General features: G+C 38.2%; 1 protein-coding gene across 1 annotated transcript in view; it reads right to left on the reverse strand.

The window, feature by feature from the left end:
• The window catches only part of LOC143757179 (rho guanine nucleotide exchange factor 26-like), a 179,811-nt gene that overhangs the window by 146,930 nt on the left and 11,030 nt on the right, over nucleotides 1–21,851 (reverse strand). Inside the window, exon 4 of the mRNA XM_077248128.1 lies at nucleotides 5,570–5,715. Within this exon, the coding sequence (XP_077104243.1) occupies nucleotides 5,570–5,715 (146 nt within the window). The remainder of the gene's footprint in view (nucleotides 1–5,569; nucleotides 5,716–21,851) is intronic.

Raw genomic sequence — 21,851 nt, forward strand, 5'->3', positions numbered from 1 at the left:
GAAGCAAAAACTCTAGGCAACAACACCCATTAGTCAAAAGTCGTGTGGACACATATTTAGTATGTGTTTTGTGGCCTTATTTCAGACACTTTAAGTTTTAGTTTTTTCAATAACCATGCATAAACAATATTATCTCAAAAATAATGTACATACATCTTGCTCACATATTATGGTAGCCCTGTTTGTACTAAATAGAGTGTAATTACACCGATGCAATTAATATGTTTATAAGCAACTGAAAAAAGCACAAATGTCAGGGCATGTCAAAACATCTAAAGGACCCCAAAAACACCTTAGACCCCAGAGGGTTAAAGAATAAAGAAAAATAAAGAAAACAATAAAGAAAATGTAGCAAAACTTTAACAGGGCACTATTTTACATTTTACATTGTGTAAATATATTTTAGGAATCAAAATATAAATTTGCATTGTACCTGATTAATGGATGTGAAGAAAAACTCAAAATATACAATCAATAAAAAACAAATATTCCATAACAGAATGTAACCAAATGAGAACATTTCAAGGCAGAACTATGGAAGGTCAATTAATGGATAAAATTCAGAGTCTTTGTTATTTGACGCTTAAGAAACTTAAAACCTGGCTGTGATACAGTGTCAGTGATTGGTTGTGAAATCTTACTGCATGAATTGAATCTTATTTAATCTTCCATATGAAAGTTTATGTGCTCGAATTATTTCTATGTATTAAACAATAGTTCAAAACAAGACATTTGTAGTACTGATTATTGGAGTCCATTTAATCGAACTTCAATGCCTTTTAAATAGTAATTATATATTACTATTTAGTATGTACCAATTTACTAATGCTCACACTCAGTCTCTCTTAATGGTCACACTCGGTATCTCTTGCGCGCTGTCGCTTGCACGCAGAGACACTCGCGCACTGTCGAGCGCCCTCTTGGACACTCGGTCTCTCTCGTGCTCTCTCACTCGCGCGCAGACACACTTGGGTCTCTCTTGCGCACTGTGGCTCATGGAGGCACGTGATCAGACAGTGGTTTAGGGAGCGCTAGGTTGGCTTTGCAAAAAAAAAAAAAAAACATTGTTACGAAGCGTTCTGAGAACAGAATGACACATTTTAAATATCGCTCGATCACGCGAATTTGATTGTGGGGAGCCAAAATCGTGATCGTGATTAAAATTTGATTAATCGTGCAGCCCTACGTCCAGGAACCAGACGTGGAGGTTCCAGATTGTGCCCTGCCCTTGAGAAAGGAGGAGATGGCAGGCGAGTTGTGACATGCAACAGGAATGGATTCTGGCCTGGCGATTTATATACGCCACTGTTGCTGTGTTGCCCATCCAGACCAACACATTCTTTCCCTGAATCAATGATCGAAACCTCTACAGGGCTAGTGGTTTCACGCAATGATTTGGAGCTTATCATTCATGCCTTTGTGTCTTCGCGTTTAGACTATTGTAATAGTTTATTTTCATGCCTAAACCAGAAGGAGCTCTCTCGACTGCAATTAATTCAAAACTCTGCAGCCAGAATTTTAACACGTACTAATAGGAGGTCTCACATTTCCCCTATCCTAAAAGAACTTCACTGGCTACCAGTGTCTTATAGGATAAATTTTAAGATTTTGGTTTTAGTTTTTAGAGCTTTGCATGGTCAGGCACCCTCCTATATTAGTGACCTGATTCAGCGTTATACCCCTGTGCGTGCTCTGAGGTCTGTGGATCAGAACCTGTTGACTGTTCCACGCACTCGCTATCGTACTAGAGGTGACCGATCTTTTCAGGCTGTTGCCTCTAGGTTGTGGAATGACCTCCCACCATCTATGCGCTCTCTTGACTCTGTTGATGCCTTCAAATGCAGACTAAAGACTCATTTATTTGTTCAGGCTTTTAATTAGCTGCTTGTGGGTTGATATGATCATGTACTGTCTATGCTTTTATTGTGTGTATTTTATGATATAATTGTTTTTGTTGTGAAGCACTTTGTGGTCTTATACCTGTGAAAGGTGCTATATAAATAAACTTTTACTTACTTACTTACTTACTTACTTAATAGTAGCTAGGCCAACAACTCAAGGCAGTTGATGCAACCTACTTTCAAAAAGCAGCTCAAGACATCTCTTCCACAAGCACTTAACCACCCCACACCTTTAAGCCAATTTAATTAAAGACTGCACAATTGAAGAGTCTGGCATACAGGTTCCACACACACACAAAAACATTCTTCTCTACATTTCTCCCCTTCTTTAGCTTGATCTAGATGTGTAATAAAACTGGCATTGTATTTTACGAATGTTGTTGGCTCATTGACAAAAGTCTCTGCTAAAATCTGTTATATTATACAGTATATAATATTAAATTATATACAGTGATTTTGTCTCTTCAGAAATCTTGGAATAAGATGCTCGATTCAATTAAAAAAAATTTTTATGAACTTTTTGAAGCATCAAAGTTTTGGTACTGTGGACTTTCAGTGAAGGGAAAGAAATCTCTCATGTTTCAGTTAACTATCTTCATTTGTGTTTCGAAGATGTTCTATGGGTATGGAACGACATGAAGGTGAGTAAATGATGATAGAGTTTTTATTATTTAAATAGTGTGCTTAAATCATTATAGTTTATTCAAATTTAAACAAATAAATGGCACTAAAATCTCATGATAGTTCAAGTATTTATAGTTCTACTAATACTAGTATTAATATATCTAATTTCTTATCTGGACTTATATGTGTTTCTGCATGTGATAGTGTTTTCACAGGTGGATACACCTACATTGCTCTGCTTTAAAGCTGTATGCCCTCCTCCCAAAACCAACAGTACACTACAACCAGAGATCCCTCATAAGCCCATATACTCCAGCCATTTCAAACTGATACAATTTCTCTTCTTCCTTTAGTACACTTTATCCTTTCTTTTTTCCGTGTCACTCTACATTCTTTGATGTAGATATTAGATAGATAGTTAGATATTAGATTTTATCTGCTTTGCCTCCTACACTCCATTTTTATTTCTCTTTTTCTAGCATTCTAGCATTCTCTTGCTCGTTCTTTCTGCTGGTGGTTGTTGGTTCATAACAATGATACAGTTTGCTTCTCTCTCAACCTTAGCATTGGAGCATTCCTGCTTAAGCATTCCCAGATATGAGTTAACAAAAACACTTGGGAACAGAACACTAAGTGTAAAATAGTGTTAAAGCCTTCCAAACCTGATTACGGAATTACATAACTGGTCATTACACTGTTCAATCCCACTACATTTTTTACATTTTTCCATGGGGAAGAATTATCTGGTATTTGCCAAGGAACTGGAGGCTTGCCAGACCATTTCCCAATGGATAAGTTTATCCCAGCCCACTCTCCTTCTGTGTCCATCCTACATTTGGATAAAAAAACACCTGCTTTCAATCCCTTGCTCTCTTGAATAAAAACTGAGGCTAGGACACCCAGCAAAACAGAGCCGGATGACATTCCTTAAGATTCCAGAATTCCCAAAACGCAGCCACAGCAGAGTGTGTTAAAGTTCATAAACAAATATCCATTTGTGTAAAACTGTAAATGTCCATCAAAACTCAAAGATTTTGAAAGGTGTGCATATGTTCCTCCATAGTTCTTCACCACCAGTGTTGTGCAAGTTACTTCCAAACTGTAATACATTGTGCATTACTTGTTACTGTTATTTAAAAGTAATTCATTATCTTACAATATTACTGTCTCAGAATTGTAATGCGTTACATTACTCCTGTATTACTTTTGAGTTACTTTCACCAAAATAGCTATAGCCTACAGTAGTAGAACTTAATATTGTAAGGCCGTAACGATATGCGATATGAAACACTCAGATCCACGAACCTGCAGAATCGCGACACACCCCTTCCAACTCCAAGAGTTATCCTTCCCGTCCAGATCCAATGCTACCACATCTTTAAATTACTATTAGTATTATTTGAATTTTGTAGTTAACATTATAAAATACGTAGACCTACACCACAAAACTAGTTGAGGATAAATTATTTAAAATTGGGGAATTCCAGCGTTATGGACATGACATTTGCAGTCAAAACTTGAAATATAAATTCTCAGAAAAATGCATTTAATACCAACATATTGAAACGTCTGTTTATCCATAGGCTACCCCCTTAAAGGAGTCCAGACATTATAAAAATATCAGTCTACACATGCATTTTATATTTAATATGAGGGAAATACACATGCATTCATGCGTGACAAAAAAAAATATTTAACTTTTAGGAGGTAAAATATTTTTTTGTAATTCTGTGAATTAGCCTACACTGCGCAAATCAAAAGTGATACTACCCACCGGATGAAGAAGGGTTGTCTCTCCACAGAACATAAAATATTCATTTTATTTTATTTTTCGTGTTCGCATTTATGAGGAAAAAACAATGTAAGGACGTGACAGTTCTCCGTTACGGACGCGACCGCTCTGAAGCGGCACTAAAAGACTGTTTTAAAACTTTCACAGAGACCTCAAACAGAAGACACAAAGCCTTTCTTTAAAGTGAATTTCGATTTGCACTAATTGTATCTTAATTTTAATCAATGTTTCATCAACCATTTGCCTGGATTTAATAAATAAGAAGTAAATATAGCAGATAATAGATAGGCTAATCACGACACGGAGGCGCCTGCGCGTGAACTGGAGCGCGTCTCATAAATTAACTGAAACTCAGCGTATAAGGTAGCCTACTTCACAGACCTGAAAAATATATCTATATTGAAATGTCTACTTGTAAACAGAACAATTCAAAATGAAAGGAAACGGACTGCTCTCTGCTTATGAAATGTGCATTTCTCTCTGGTGCATTCACTAGCCTACTGCGAAGATCGCGAGTCAGCAACGTCAACTTCATCTTTTTTAATAAACAATTAAAATGTCTCCTTGCTATATTTCACATATTCATAATCATTGCTTTTGCCGGTTCTTTGTGACAGCTTTTAGGTGCTTTATCGGCAGCGCCGCCGCCACCCTTACATCATGTTACGTGAACGCGTCACCACCGTATCAAAAATAGGATTGCGTGATGAAAACATGAAAAATACCACCTAAACATAGCCTAACTGTTTATAAAGAAAACACAGATAAAATAGAGTAGCCTAATGCGCATACGTCCATCTCGCGAATTTACAGTCTTCTTCATGCCATCTTCACCCATTAGCCGCTTTTCCACTGGCCAGCGCACAGAGGCGGAAATAATGCCTCACGGTACTCCTGTAAAAAATAAATTGCTATACATACAAATATATCAGATGCTGCCACGCAGCCATTTAGTCTTTATTTACAAACTTGGACACCACACGCGGCTATTGACTGACCACGAACAGGTAACTTAGCCTACTTGCATTTTTCATTCGTTAATGTCTTGTGGTCTTGGTGTAATTTAAAAAAAAAAAAATGTTACAATTAAAACTAAAAGTGTGTTGTAACGCAAGCGTAACTGAACATGTACCGAGTAAAATATTACTGAAAATTGATTAGTTATGCCTTACACTACTGCGTTACAGCAAAAAAAGTAATATGTTACTGTAATGCATTACGTTTGTAACGCGTTACTCCCAACACTGCTCACCACACTAAGCTGACTCCAGGATGTCCGGATGGGTCTGTATTGGACCACAATGCCTTCATCTGGCTGAGGTTGTTTGGGCTCAGTGTCCTCATCAGAATCATTGTGCAGTGCTTTCTCTTGGTAATTCTGGTACAGAACTTCTTCCTCTGAAACAACAAAACACATAGTAACTTTGTAAGACTGTGAAAACATTCCCAGAAATGATCACCTGATGGCACAGACTGAACTACACATTTCACATTTTTAACATACTATTTAACATGCCTGTGACCACTTTGCACAGACATGAATCTATCTTCTGTTTTATCTAAAAAAAAAAAAATTGAAAAAAATGTATGCATTTCAATAAATTGGTTTATAGAAATGATTGTCTGCTTCATTTGAGTCTATTAGGATATCCAACACTAAAACTGCCTGATTGGCTGATATTGACAAGCCTTTATAGGGCTGTGCAAAAAAAAAAGGTCTGTGCAAGGGCTGGTATAAACCGCAGTATAAAATGTCTATCATTAATGATTTTGTATTTCATGTATATTGAAGTATGTAAATATATAGCACTATTGACACTTCAAAGTAATGAAATGCATGAATGAGAATATAAAACGCCTGACATGCGTGATGTTAAAATAATACACACTCAATTTGTGTAAACACAGTCGGTTATGTCTCAAGTGCAAGTAAACAGTTAGATTTAAACCGGATGTGTATCAGTATAATAGATTTGTGTGTTTGATCTTAAAGGATACATATCATGCATGAAAATCTGACTTTTTCCGTGTTTAAGTGCTATAATCGGGTCCCCGGTGCATCTACCAACCCAGAAAATGTGAAAAGTGACAACCCAGCAACTTAAAAGTAATCAAAAAATAAGCCGATCAGATTTCGCTCCCCTTCTGCTGTAGGAAGGCGATCTTATTATAATAATACCGCCCCTTAATCTGCACGTTTCCACCCACTGCGCCGCCATTTGGTTTTCACAAGCGACAACAGTGCACCCAGTTCTAACGTAATGGCAAAAGTTAAAGCAAAGCATGCAAACTGTTCTGTTGTTGGCTGCACAAACGATCACAGAACACTATTTGGCAAAAAAAAGTCACAGCTGTCTTATAAAGACCTCAGGGAACTGTGTCAACGTGTAAAAGTTAAACATGATGGTACATGCAAGTCAATGAGATGAATCAATGTAACTCCACAACAACTAAATAAATGTATCCACTGACCATTTGGAAACGTTCAGGTGCAGTCTAAAAGTTTCAACCGCTTCCTGAGTCTCTCCGTAAGGCTGCACTTGACATCTAATGTGGTTAATGGTTGATTCTCACCATTAACCCTCTGGGGACCAAAAACGCGCCCCCGCGTTTTGCTCGTTTTTTTTTTTAGCAATGCAAAATAAACTCAAAATGCTGTTAATTTTGATCTTTCATTTCCGTGTTATACATCAATCGATCGTGTTCAGTTTCTTATTTTTTCTGTATACTCACAATAAAAATAAAGTGTTTTGCTTTTTGCCAAATAAAGAAAAATTAACATGATGCGAGTTCTGCACTCTCTCTGTCAGTGAACTCCAATTTGAAACGAAGTAACCCCTTGGTTAGGAAATTTGTATGTGTAAATGATATGTTTAGATCATTATGTATGAAAGCTAGAATTTAGAAGTTATTTTAGAAAATAGGCCTAGTAGGTCTTTAGATTATATTTTGACTAGTTTAAATGCTGCCTCATTATCATTAACGATGCATGCTCGCAAATATCAGTTGTAAATGTGCTGAAATGTGTAAATATACCCAGTTAATGAATTGCGCAAATGTGTTTTGTTTGCGGTGTGCCTCTCCGGTAATGGCCCATTGACACGCATATAGGCTTATTGCACGCGTCTAAAATTATTTACATCAGTTATTCATTATAGACTAATGCTACTGTGGTTATATTTATGTAATAATATTCTTCAACTTTTTTTAAAGGAATGTAGCTTCATCACTACCTCTGCCTGCAACTCGGAGTGCGCTTAGCAACGCAGTCAGAAATCAGAAAGAGTAAGTACATATTTACCTACAATTTTACAGATGTTAGTTCAATTTTGTTTATACTTAGTGTTAATACAATATGAGCCTGTATGACTTTATTATTTATTTTTGGAGATTGGTTGATGATGTTACATATGTTTTGTGTTATCAGCATTGCTAAATGTCCATCAGTTATGCATGTGCTGGAATAGTACTCTTTAAAATATATGATAATAATAGTTTTTAACTTTTTTTAAAAGGAATGTAGCTTGTTCACTCCCGCCTTCCACTGCAACGAGGACACACAGCAACAAAAATCAAAAAGAGTAAGTAAATATTTACCTACTATTTTACAGATGTTAGTTACATTTTGTTTATATACTTAGTGATGATACAAATGTATATGTGCCTGTGTGGCTTTGCAAAAAATGTGTTGTTATGCATGCACAATATAACTTTATTGATTGGTAATGTTAATATAAAAGAGCTTATATTGTGTTGTTTTATCAGCATTGCTAAATGTCCATCAGTTATGCATGTGCTGGAATAGTACTCTGTAAAATATATGATAATAATAGTTTTCAATTTTTTTTAAAAAGAATGTAGCTTGTTCACTCTCGCCTTCCACCTGAACTCGCAGGACACGCAGCAACGGAAATCAAAAAGAGTAAGTACATATTTATCTACTATTTTTTACCTACTACTGTGGATTTGCAAAAAATGTGTTATGCATGCACAATATTACAATTATTGATTGGTAATGTTAATATAAAAGAGCTTATGTTTTTTTGTTTTATCAACATGCTGATTGCCCTGATAGCCCTGACATGCTGATAGTACTTTGATCAACCTTTATTAACCTTTATTAATATTATTATTTTTATAGGAATGTGGCAAAGAGGGCCAAGACAAACAACAAGGAGTCCACTCTGTCATGGAAAACAGAAACTGACATTGATATGGTTCCACAGACTCTGTGATTCCTGCCTGCCCGGGAACTTGGACCACAGCTGAGTTCTGCTTACACACACACTCCACAGACTCTCTTCAAAATGTTTTTTTCTGAGAATGCAGTGTCAACTCTGTGCCACAACACCAATGCTCAGGCTGCTGGTGCAATTGCAAAGGGCCGCAAATTTAAATGGACTGATGTCAGCATCAGTGCGATGTACCGCTACATTGGGCTGGTGTTTTACATGGCCATGGTGAAGATGAGCTCCATCAAGGACTACTGGCGGCAAGACAGTCTTTTCTCTTGGCCTTTTCCTCCCACAATCATGGCAAGAGAGAGATACCGCACAATTTCATGGAATGTACACATGAGTAACCCAGATGCAGATAAGGAGAATGACAGAAAGAGGGGCACACCTGAACATGACCGTCTTTTCAGAGTCAAACCTCTCATGGACACTATCCGTCATGCTTGTAAAGCCATCTATTATCCTAGAAGAAACTTAGCTGTGGGTGAAAGAATGGTGGCATGCAAAGCACACACAGGCATGACACAGTACATGAAAGCTAAGCCAACCAGATGGGGTTTCAAGTTGTTTGTTCTTGCAGACTCCTCAAATGGATACACTTTGGACTTTTCTGTGTACACAGGAAAGAACAACTTTCCCACAGGCCATGGACTGTCATATGATGCTGTAACATCTCTTTTAGACTGTAAAGCTTTAGGCTCTGGGTACCATGTGTACATGGACAATTTTTACACAAGCCCAAAGCTCCTAAAAGACTTGTTTGCAATGAAGTTTGGTCCATGTGGTACTTACAGGGACAACAGGAAGGACTGCCCACATGATAGAACTAATTCACTCTCAAAAAAATCTGCCAGGGGATCCATCAGGTGGATTCGGGATGGACCTCGTATATTTGTGAAGTGGATGGACACACGTGAGGTGTCTGTCTGTTCCACCATTCAGTCTGCTTATACTGGTGAGACTGTGCAGAGGAGGGTGAAAACACAAGATACATGGAGGACAATGACATTTCCATGTCCTGCACCTGTGACTGCCTACAACAAACACATGGGTGGTGTTGACCTATCCGATCAACTCTTACAGTACTTCACTGCACAACACAAAACAATGAAGTGGTACAGAAAGATCTTTCTACACTTCTTGGACATTGCTGCCACCAATGCTTTCCTTATCCACAAAGAGCTATGTGGTAACATGAATCATAAACAGTTCATGGAACAGCTTATTGCAGAGCTCTGTGGTGTGTCACAGAAAGTAGCACCAAAACAAACCAGTAGTGACCATGTGCCGGTTCCAGGCGCTGAGCTGAGCTCAAATGCAAAGAACATTTGCACAGTTGGTCCCAAGATCTATGTGCTTTGCAAAGGACAGCTTGGTAAAAGGCAGGACACACCTTGGAAATGCCAGGCATGTAATGTTCACTTGTGTCTTCAGTTGAACAGGAACTGTTTTAAAAAATGGCACCAAGACATGTAACTGTATTCTCAAAACAATCGGATTGCTTTGATTTCACTACTTATATCCACCTTTCTGAACTTCCACTACTAGCCTTAGCCAGCTAGCATAGCAGGCGTGGTCTGCGAGGATAACGATCTGCCTTTACTTTTGTTTATTTCACATTTGCTTAGAGCCCGCATAAAACAGGGCATAATCATTTACTGTGAGATACCTGCCTTTACTTTTGTTTATTTATCGCTCACAACTGCTTTGTTTATAGCCGACTGATTATTTATTTATTTTACTCAAATTTGATTTGCTTAGAGCAAATTTAGAACATTTAGTTTCTCCACATAGAGGAATTACAATAAAACAGATTGAAAAACAAAACCTTTGAATCTCCTCTCATTCTTTGTTAGGGCTTTGTTATTTTTTCAATAACCACGCATAAACATTATTCTCTTAAAAATACAAACATGTACATACATGTTGCTCACATATTATGGTAGCCCCGTTTGTGCTATATAGAGTGAATTTACACCTTTGCCATTAACATGTTTATAAATAACTGAAAAAAGCACACGTCAGTGCATGTCAAAACATCCCAAGGGCCCAAAAAACACCTTGGTCCCCAGAGGGTTAAACTTTCACGCCTGATTGCTCCTGCGATTGCTCCTGTCTGCCTTGATTGATTGCTCCTGTCTGCCTTGCTGCTGGCCTGTGTCTGTAAGCTCCGTATAGCTTTCTGTTTTGAATCTCTATTTACTATCATTTCCTGTTGTTTATACTGCTAAATATAACTTAAGTTACTCAACATCACATATTAACCTTACATCGCTAGCTTCAATGTAAATCATTGCTAGCACAACACGCTAGTAATTCGCTAGCCTGTTAGCGTGCCATCAGTGCGCTTTATTTATTTATTTATTTTGCGCTTTCTTTCTTTATTTATTTTGCTCACGCCTTTTACAAATCCATCAAACAACTGTGGTGAGTATCAGTCAGTCAAACAAACACGGTGAGTCATGTCATGTTTTCCTCTAATTGTCACTTGCACTTCATGTAACATGTATAGCATAGCCTTCTCTGTCAGCACTGGATTTACATGTGATAAATGCAGGGAGATAGTTAGGCTGACGGAGATTTCAGAACTAGAGACACGCACCCAAACTTTAATTGAGGTTAATTGTAAGAGTGCAAGGGTCTTAGGTACTACTTTGGATGCGATTAGCTTAGAGAACACTGTACATTGTTCGGTTCCGGCTGTAGTAAAGCCCGTCTAGCAGGGCAAATGGGTGACGGTGAGACGCTGTAGTCGCGGGACAAAACACCGCTCTTCCGTTCCGATTACAACATCAAATAGATTCTCCCCACTCAGTGAAACACCCACTGAGAATCCTGTGGAATGTGCCCTAGTTATTCTATTAGGCAATTCTATTACACGAAACGTGAAAATTATTATTATTCACGTCAGCACTAATGATGTTCGACTTCGCCAGTCGGAGATCACTAAAATTAACGTTAAAGAGGTGTGTGAACTCACAAGTACGATGTCAGGCACTGTAATTTACTCTGAAGATGAAGAAGAAGAAGTTTTATTTATATAGCGCCTTTCCGTAGCTCAAGGTCGCTTTACATTGTACATTACAATACATTTACACACCGTTACACACATTACAAACACATAGGACACATATAGTCACATTATCCAAAACAGATATTAAATAGATATGTTTTAGCTGAGTCTTGAATGTAGCCACAGATGAGACATTACGAAGTGTAAGGGATAGTGAATTCCATAATTTAGGAGCATTAACACAAAATGACCTTCCACCTATAGTAGACAACCGGAAATGAGGGATGGACAATAAACCAAGTTCAGCTGATCTAAGGGACTGAGCAGGGTGGTAAAAGTAAAGTAGATCAGACAGATATGGAGGTGCAAGACCATATAATGCCTTAAACGTTAGAAGCAATATCTTAAATTGAATATGTGATGCCACGGGTATGGTGGCATGAAGGTCATGAAGCAGAGGAGTAATGTGAGCAGAACACCTGGTGGAGGTGAGAACTCTTGCTACTGAGTTTTGAACATACTGTAATCTAGCAATACATTTTTTGGGCAGACCAAGAAGTAGAGCATTGCAATAATCCAGGCGTGATGTGATTAATACATGAATTAAGGTTTCAGCATCAGCTAAAGTGAGAGAAGATCAAAGATGTGCGATATTACGAAGATGGAAAAAAGAGTTTTTAACAAGAGAAGAAATGTGAGAGCCAAAATAAAGAGTTGAGTCGATCAAGACACCAAGGTTACGAACAGATGGCGAAGGCTTAACATGAACTCCATCAATATCAAAGGACAGGTCCATCCTTTTGACTGAGGCAGAAGAGCCATTCACCAATATCTCAGTTTTTTTTATTGTTTAATTTGAGGAAATTAATAAATGCAGTGAGTGAGTCAGGAAGGGTTGGCCTATTGGAGCTGGTGGTGAGATAAATTTGAATTATCATCAGCATAGCAATGGATTTGAAGTCCAAGCCTGCGTATGATGTCACCAAGTGGATATATATAGATGATGAACAATAGTGGGCCAAGAACTGAACCTTGAGGAACACACTGTGTAAGCAAAGCAGAGGCAGATCTATACCCTTGTATAGTGATATGTACTTTCTGTCGGTGATGTATGAAATGAGCCGGGAAAGAGAGGAACCAGTGATGCCGATATCAGAAAGGCGAGAGATGAGTATTTCACGGCAGACTGTGACAAAAGCAGCGCTTAGATCGTGAAGAATCAAGATGTTTATTAAACTTGAATCCATGGACAAAAGAATGCCGATAACCACCCGAAGAAGAGGAGTTTCAGTGCTATGAGATGGGTGAAATCCTGACTGAAAAGGTTCAAAAAGACCATTTACATCTAAATATGATTGCAACTGCGAAGCCACAGCCTATTCAAGGATTTTGTTTAAGGAAGTTAAATTAGATATTGGCCTGTAATTGTCCATGTTTAGATGGTCAAGGCCTGTTTTTTTAAGAATCGGGGTCACCGCAGCCATTTTTAATTCTGCTGGAACAATGGCGGAAGCCAAACTACAGTTTATCATATGTGTCATGAAGGGTGCAACCTCGGGGACACACATTTTAAGCAAAACAGTAGGTGTAGGATCAAGTCGCCAGGATGTGGAATTAGACTTCACAATTAGATAACTTATGGCAACAGGAGTAGTCAGAGTAAAAGCAGAGAGATAGTTTGTTGAATGAGCTGAATCAGATAACATAAAATGATAATTTGATTCACTTGTATGAGGGGTGTCTTTGGTAATGGATTCAGTGATTGACTTCAGTTTGTCTGAAAAGAATTGGGAAAATCTATTTACAAGCACCCCAGAGCCCGAAATAACATGTTGTGGTGGATTAACGAGTTTGTTAACCATAGCAATGAGTGATTTGGTCCTGCACATGGAATTCCTAATGGTAGAGAAGAAATAAGAGGATCTTGCATCGTTGAGGGCTGTGCGGTAGTTGAGCAAATGTTCTTTAAAAGCCAGAGAGTGCACAATGAGTCCAGTTTTCCTGTTTAGTCTTTCTAGGAGGCGACCTTCAGTTTTCATCGTTCGAAGTTCAGCTAAAACTGAAGTTTACGAGTTTGTGATTTGAGAAAGCAAAATCAGAGCAACTAACAAGAATATTGTATAAGCCAGATGTACATATGAGATCCAGTATATGACCCCTGGAGTGAGTAGCAAAAGTTACATGTTGAGTTAAATTGAAACAGTCCATCAGAGACATCAATTCTTTGCATTGTGCATTGTTTTCATGTATATTAAAATCGCCAAGCAAAATAACAGATGAATAACTACCACAGACAAGAGTAAGTAACTCACTAATCTCAGAGAAGAAGTCAGAGGGAAATTTTGGAGGTCGGTAAATTAAGATTACAGCCAGTGACGTTTGGCCAGTCATTTTCAGTGCTAGGTATTCAAATGAAGATGCGGTTGAGAGAAATAGATGTCCCAGGTGGTGTTAAGTTGGTGTTTAGGATTTAAGTTGAAAAACTCATTAGACACCTGCCAAGTTTCTGTCAAAAGTAGCATGTCCAGGTTTATGTCAATGATTATGTCATTCAACACTGATGCTTTATCAGTTAAAGAGCGAGTGTTCAACGGCGCACATCGCAAGTCAGATGATGCACGTCTGCAGGTTCCGTGGTTGGGATCAAAACGCAATGATCTTAGATTTCCAAAGTTGATAAGTCGATTTTTCCTGCTGCGTTTTACCCGAAGCACGGGTGTTGGTACAGACAACCGGAATGTTATTTGAAGATGAGCAGTGATAAGTCCGGAGTTTCTTCTGCGAACGGTGTATGTAGCTTGGTCGGAGTAAAACTCCAAGTTGTTCACACCATTTATAAGTGTCCGGAGCCAAGCGGAAAGATCCTTTTAATGTTCTGAGTTGAGCAGCAGAAAATTGTAAACCCATCTCGGGAAAAGTAATTTGATTAACATTAACATTAACAGCCAGAAACAACACAAAAAGACCAAAAAACAAAACCTGCAAGTGGATACGTGACGACATGACCAGTGATGACCAATGTGACCCACACAACATTTTATCAGTTTAACTACATTAGCCAGAACCGTATCGGATCCACAATCCACACAATCCACAGAAGTGAATGCTACCCAACCATACCAAGGATTGACACCACAAAATGATAAAGAGAGTGGAGACTCGCCGGGTCAGTTATCCAAAACTTTTTGAATGTGTAAGTAGTCCAGTACTCCATTTATAGTAGTCCATTAATCCAAAAATGTTGATTCCCAGTAAAAAAAAACATATCCAAAAACAAACGTAACATTCAACAACAGCAGACAGGTACCAGCGTGAAGCGGCAGCACAAGTGTGCCAAATTAGGGCTGGGCGGTATATCGAGTTTGTACAATATATCGATATTTTTTATCCCCACGATATGGAATGAGGCAATACCGTTTATATCGATACAGTAGTTTGTTACGAGCACATCTGAAAAATAGCGGAGGACGCAGTGTGAACTCCTGCAGTGAAAGTACATGGTAGCCTACAATTTGTCCTAAACATGACACAAGCTTATATTAAAGGGTTAGTTCACCCCAAAATGAAAATTAAGTCATTAATTACTCACCCCCATGCTGTACCAACCCCGTAAGACCTTCGTTCATCTTCGAAACACAAATGAAGATATTTTTGATTAAATCTGAGAGGTGGATCACTGCTACATAGGCTGCCAGAGGGAATGAAACTTGACGGCCCAGAAAGTCATTAAAGAACATGTTTAAATATTCCATGTGCCCACAGTGGCTCAACTATAAGTTTATCAAGCGACGAGAATACTTTTTTTCCGAAAAAAAAAAACATAAATAACGACTTTATTCGACTACTCCTTTTCTTCCTTGTGGGCCTGAGACGAGAGTTCAAGAGATTTCCACGACGCATGCGCGAGAACTGAACAAGAAGTATTAGAAGAAGAACGTCCTCTTCTCAGTTCTCGCGCATGCGTCGTGGAAATCTCTTGAACTCTCGTCTCAGGCCCACAAGGAAGAAAAGGAATAGTCGAATAAAGTCGTTATTTATGGGGTTTTTTTCGGGAAAAAAGTAGTCTCGTCGCTTGATAAACTTATAGTTGAGCCACTGTAGGCACATGGAATATTTAAACATGTTCTTTAATGACTTTCTGGGCCGTCAAGTTTCATTCCCTCTGGCAGCCTATGTAGCAGTGATCCACCTCTCAGATTTAATCAAAAATATCTTCATTTGTGTTTTGAAGATGAACGAAGGTCTTACGGGGTTGGTACAGCATGGGGGTGAGTAATTAATGACTTAATTTTCATTTTTGGGTGAACTAACCCTTTAAGCGCTTTAAAATAACTGGTAAGATATAGTTAACAAGTTTAAAGCAGCTTGCCCTGTCAGATGCTCTGACAGAAACTGTTGCTGACTAAGGGTGTCACGATTTCGATTTTAAATCTCGTTCATCAAAATTAACTAATCTTTTTTCTAGTCACTTCAGGGGCTTTAAATGTTATACTTTTAACAGGCAAATTCCCCGAACACATCCACCTACGCAATCTTGATCATATTCTGAATTAAGAAATCATTATAATGCAGTCAAAAATAATTTACAGGGAACATTAATAATTACTCGACCTTCCGAGTCTTTTGTTCATTTGTCGCGTGACAGAGGCAATGAACGGATCGTTCATGAACGACTCATCACGGCGCGGAAAAAAAAAACACACGTGTTGAAAGGCTGTGTCGTCTAACTTAGATTCTATGTCCGAGGCCCAGAGCCCGAACTTGGCCCGACCCGGGACGATATTTCCCGTCACTATCCTCTACCCTCGGGCCGGGCTCTTGATCTACAGACGTGCACTCCCAACGCAATAGAGTGCGGCGCGGGACTAGATTTGATGGCCGAGTGCGAGCGCGGGCGATAATGCACTCACTCTGTGTGTGCGGGAGAATGAAACGATTTGCGGGACTCCCGCAAACTAGAAATAGCTATGAATAAAACATATAAAACTAATACATTTTTATTTATCTGTTGCAGAAAAGCAACAAGAACAACTAAAACAAAATAGAAACTATTTACAGGCCAGAGTTTCTATTTAAAACATGTTTGCAGCGTTGAGCGATTTAGCTAGACTCCTCACAGCTCAAAACGGACTTTTTGTTCAGTGCTGAATTCTGCAAGCTGGCAAATCCTCTAATTATAACAAACAAAGTGTAGGCTATATATTATGAAAGATTCATTGTGCAGTTAGCTTCATTGATAATAACAGAGATGGGTGAGATCGTGATGAACTGATTTCAGCTTTTTAGGAGCAACAGCAACCTGTGCTTAAAAAAAAAAGAGTAAAAATGGAGAATCGAATCGAACCGTGACCTTAGAATCGAAAATGTAATCGAATCGAGGATATGGAGAATCGTGACACCCCTATTGCTGACTGACAGATAAATAACGTTACTTGCGCTGTTTATGCGTTTGAGACGTGGTGCTTTCCTCAGTGCTTAACTTACATTTCACAGGTATATTCTCCTTCTGTAAATGTTAGAAAATCAAACAAATATGTCCATTTCACTGTCAGGAGAGGACGAGCTTCTGCAAGTGAATCTCCGCTAAAATTCAAGCTTCCGTTAATGAGCGCCGCCGCGCGCATGCGCCAAACAGACGAGCACAATAGAATAGTAGCGCAATAATTCTGACTAAAATATACATAGGCTATTGCTAAAATATTTGTTGTTGGAGACAATAAATGTGCCATATGTGGAATTTTAAACCTACAAGTATATTTTTATGAAAGTGGCCATTATAATGGGGTAGCCTAATCAAATGCAGGCTAATATAATTAGTTTGTGCTTTTGTTTTTATTTTCATTTTTAGTTTAGCCTTTAGTCATTTTAAAAACAAAAGAATTATATTTGTTTTTAGTTTGTAATGTTACAATGTAATGTGATTTTAACCACCTTTTTGCACATAATATATTGCATAGCCTACATTACATTCACTATATTTGTTTCCATATCCTTCAATATCAACATTGTTTGGATATCATTGAGCAGGATGTAAAAAAATTTTTTTTAAATAAATACAGATTTTCTTTATCCAAATAGAAAAACGTAGAAAGTACCGAGATATATATCGTATATCGCCATTTAACCAAAAAATACCGAGATATGATTTTTTGGCCATATCGCCCAGCCCTATGCCAAACATTCTCAAACCGGAAGTGACGGACACATGAACTATGTGCCTTCATTGCTCTGGCCCCCTTCCTGTTCGAAGGATTGATGAGATAGTTAGTAGACTGTCCTCACTCAATGGCTGGCTGTCTAAGTGGTGTCCGCAAAATAATATAGATTTTGGGGCAGAACTGACCTGTTGAACAGAGATGGTATTCATCCCTCCTGGGATGGTGCTGCTCTTCTCTCTAGTAATATGGCACATAGTCTTAGAGCTGAAACATGACAATCTGGGGCTCAGGTCAGGAAGCAGACAAACTGGCTAAACCGACCGTCTGCTAGCTGTCTCACGTCACTGAGGTCAGATAAATCCCATCACATAGAGACTCTTTCACCTAGATATCATCATATCACTGTTTTTGTTCCCCAATCTAGGAAATACAAAAAACTTACAAACCCTTTTAAGGGTAAAAATTTAATTGATGTTCAACAAATAAAAAACAGATATAATACTGTAAGAAATTATAGTCTGCTCCGATCCAAATTCCACTCCAATATAGATATATTGAAATGTTCCTTCACTTAAAAGAGCTTATTTATCATAGAATTAATTCCTTACAATGTGTAAGTAATATGCACAGAGTTACGGTTATCACCTATAGCATGGGGGCGACAACAGGCAATCAGGAACCATCTTGATTACAGGGACTTCAAATAAATGTTATCACCTTAACATTTTACCGTTCTACATTGAAGTGATGTACATTGTGTTTTGCACTTTGGAGTTGTGATGATGTCACCTGTTAAGCATGAAAGTTCTGCCAGTCCTGTTCTCTCTATTGTAAGTTAAATGAATCAGTTGGGCTGATTGGATTATCATCAAGATGTGAATGAGACTGTTATGCTGGTGAGATCAGGACTGGGGAAATGGGCTGACTCTTGTACTTCATTTACATGCTGAGGGGGAAGACGAATGGAATACAGTATAAAATGTTTGAGCTGAGATTATTTCGGGGTTCATTTTGACGCCGGTGAACCCAAGGTGCTCCGTGTATCTTGCCACTGCTATGTTGTAATAAACTTTATTTTTGAGATCTTCGACGTCCACATCATTTTTTTCTTACATTGGCGAGCCACCCATCGAGGAATTTCCAACAAAAAGTGGGGAAAGGTAAGAAAAAGCTGATTTCTTTCATTTATGCTGTTTTTTTCAGGGAACCCCCTCGTTTAAAAAAATCTAGAAAGGAAAATTTTAAGGAAAGAAGAGATTTTGGTTTATTCAGTATTAGCAGGCGGAGTTGTTAAGCCTATTCGGTAAAATTTTGTTTAAGATTCTAATGGAACTGAATCTGCCCGAAGCAGTGTGGTGGCAGAGTTGTATTGGAATTGTTGTCTCTAAAGTAATAGAAACAAAGTGCTTAAGTGTAAAGTTTCTAAAGTAACTGAAACATTGTGTTGGTCTCTTATAAATCTGTTAAGATTCTAAAGTAATTGATTCAACCCGAAGTAGTGTGGTGGCAGAATTATATTAGATCAGTTGTTTCTAAAGTAACCGAAACAAAAGTGTATGCAGCCTATTTGAAACCGATTGTGAAGTTGTAGTAATTCTGAGGAAATTCTAAAGTAATTGAATAAGACCCGACGCAGTGTGGTCACAGAATTATTTCACAACGATTGTGTTTTATAGTGTAGTTGATTAGTAAGTCTGTCTGACACTGTACTGCTCTGTGAAACTTAAAACAAGAACCCGAAGCAGTGTGGTTTTGCCCGACGTACTGTGGCAGTGTTTTGAATTTGATAAATATTGTTTAAGCCTAAGTTAGTGTGGCTATTTTGTTCATTTGCGTCCGAATTACTGGAGTTGTGAATAACTATTAGATCACGAGATACTCTAAAGGCCGATAAGACTTTTGAAAATGGAAGAAATTATTGTTAAATACATCGCTAAAAATGGTTCTCAGGGAATGTTTGATGGAATAGACAATATTGTTGATAAACCGTACAAGTGGGCTATCTCTAAGTTTGAAAATGATCCCAAAATGCCTAAGAACAAAAATGGGCAAATTGCTAATGCGCTTCAAGCACTTTTTGCTTCATACAAAGTAACTAGGAGGAGAGTAGATGAGTTAGAGGCTGAAAATGAGCGACTCAGTGTTGGGGTAATTTCTACAAAAAATTACCTGGCTAGTGAAACGATATGGAAAGAAGAAAAGGTCAAGATGCAGAATGAGATCGCACTTCTTAGAACTAACAATAGTATGCTTAAATCATCTGTGGAAACATTGTCCAACAATTTGGAGGAAGCGAAGGCGATTTGTCATTTTATGATAAAGAATGGCACAACTGAGAAAAACTTTAGTAAGACATTATTAGGTGTCACTTTTTGTAATCCAATTTCAGAGATGCCAGATTTGAAGGAAAACAGTGCTGAGGGTTGGGAACAGGATTCTCAGTCATTCAATAGCCACTACTCTGACTGTACAGTTAGGCTTCCCATGGCACCAGTCCATGCTACAACGACTATGCGTGATAGTGACGAAGGGGAAGAACCAATGACTTCTACTGTAGTCAGAGGTTTTAATCCAAATGAATTAGAAGCTGTGATCAAGAATATTGGGAAATTTGATCCTGCCAAACACGACCCATTAGATTTTCTGAAAAACTTGGAGGAATATGCTGAAGTTTACCAGTTTACTGATGGTGATGCATGCGTATTGTTAAGAATGTGTTTGCCTGATACTTTGTCTGGAGCCTTAACTCAGAAAGTAAAGGACAGAACTGCTAATAAGTCAGAGAGGAAACAGGCACTGCTGGATGTCCTAGGTGTGATGTCAGTTAATTAGGATAGAATATCTGAGATGCAAATGAGAAAAGGGGAACACCCAGCAGCATTTTCAGAACGATTATTAGAGATGTTTAAAACTTTCAGTGGCAATCCTGATATTACTAAGAATGATGTCAGTTTCAAGTCTGCCTTGATTAACAAATGTGACCCCCTCACCCGGTCTGCTGTGACAATGCTTGTGACACCACTCTCTGAATACAATGACATTATTGGTAAAATGACACAGTTTTACAACAATAATGCTAATGCAAATAGTCAAATGAAAACTTCCAAATCTAGACATCCAGTTGCTGCCTTTGACGGGAGAGAATGTTCTACTACATTGTCGAATGGTTTCCATCATAGACCAAGGAGATTTGCAAGAATAAATTCAAAAGGTGTTATTCTTTGCTATACATGTGCAGTGTTGGGAAGGATACTTTCAAAACGTATTTCGTTACAGAATTCAGAATACATGCCCAAAAATGTAATTTGTAATGTATTCCGTTACGTTACTCAATCTGAGTAACGTATTCTGAATACTTGGATTACTTCCACATTGAATTGCCTTTTATAAGTGTAAAAATGCGGCCATCAAATCCGGCTTACAAAACAGGCCTATTCTGGTGGGGTGGGGGTGCGGTGGTGACGCGTTCATGTAACATGTAAGGGCGGCGCTGCCAATAAAGTACCGGCAAAAGTAATGATTATGAATATGTCAAATATAGCAAGGATATATTTTAATTTTTTATTAATAAACAAGTGTTTTCTTTGTCAGTATTGGCTAAGATGAAGTTGACGATGCTGACTCGCGAGCTTCAGAAGTGAACGCGCCAGAGAGAAATGCACATTTCATACGGATTACATAAGTAGAGAGCAGTCTGTAGTCTGTTTTCTTTCGTTTTGAATTGTTCTGTTTAAAAGTAGACATGTCTGTGAGGCAAGTAGGTTACCTTATACGCAGAGTTTCGGTTCATTTATGAGACGAGCTCCAGTTCACGCGCTGGCGCCTCCGTTTCGTGATTATCTATCGTCTGCTATATTTACTTCTTATTTATTAAATCCAGGCAATTGGTTGATGAAACATTGATTAAAATTAAGATACAATTAATACAAAACGAAATTCAATTTAAAGAAAGTTTTTGTGCTTTCTGTTGGATGTCTCTGTGAAAGTTTTAAAGCATCTTTTAGTACCGCTTTCAGAGCGCTCAGGTCCTTTACGGAGAACTGTCGCGTCCGTAACATTGTTTTCCTCATAAATGCGCAGGGAAAAATCAAATAATATAAAATGAATATTTTATGTTTTGTGGAGACT

The sequence above is a fragment of the Siphateles boraxobius genome, unplaced genomic scaffold (assembly GCF_051911475.1).
Source record: "Siphateles boraxobius isolate OS27281-9 unplaced genomic scaffold, OSU_SipBor_1 30, whole genome shotgun sequence".
NCBI lineage: Eukaryota > Metazoa > Chordata > Actinopteri > Cypriniformes > Leuciscidae > Siphateles > Siphateles boraxobius.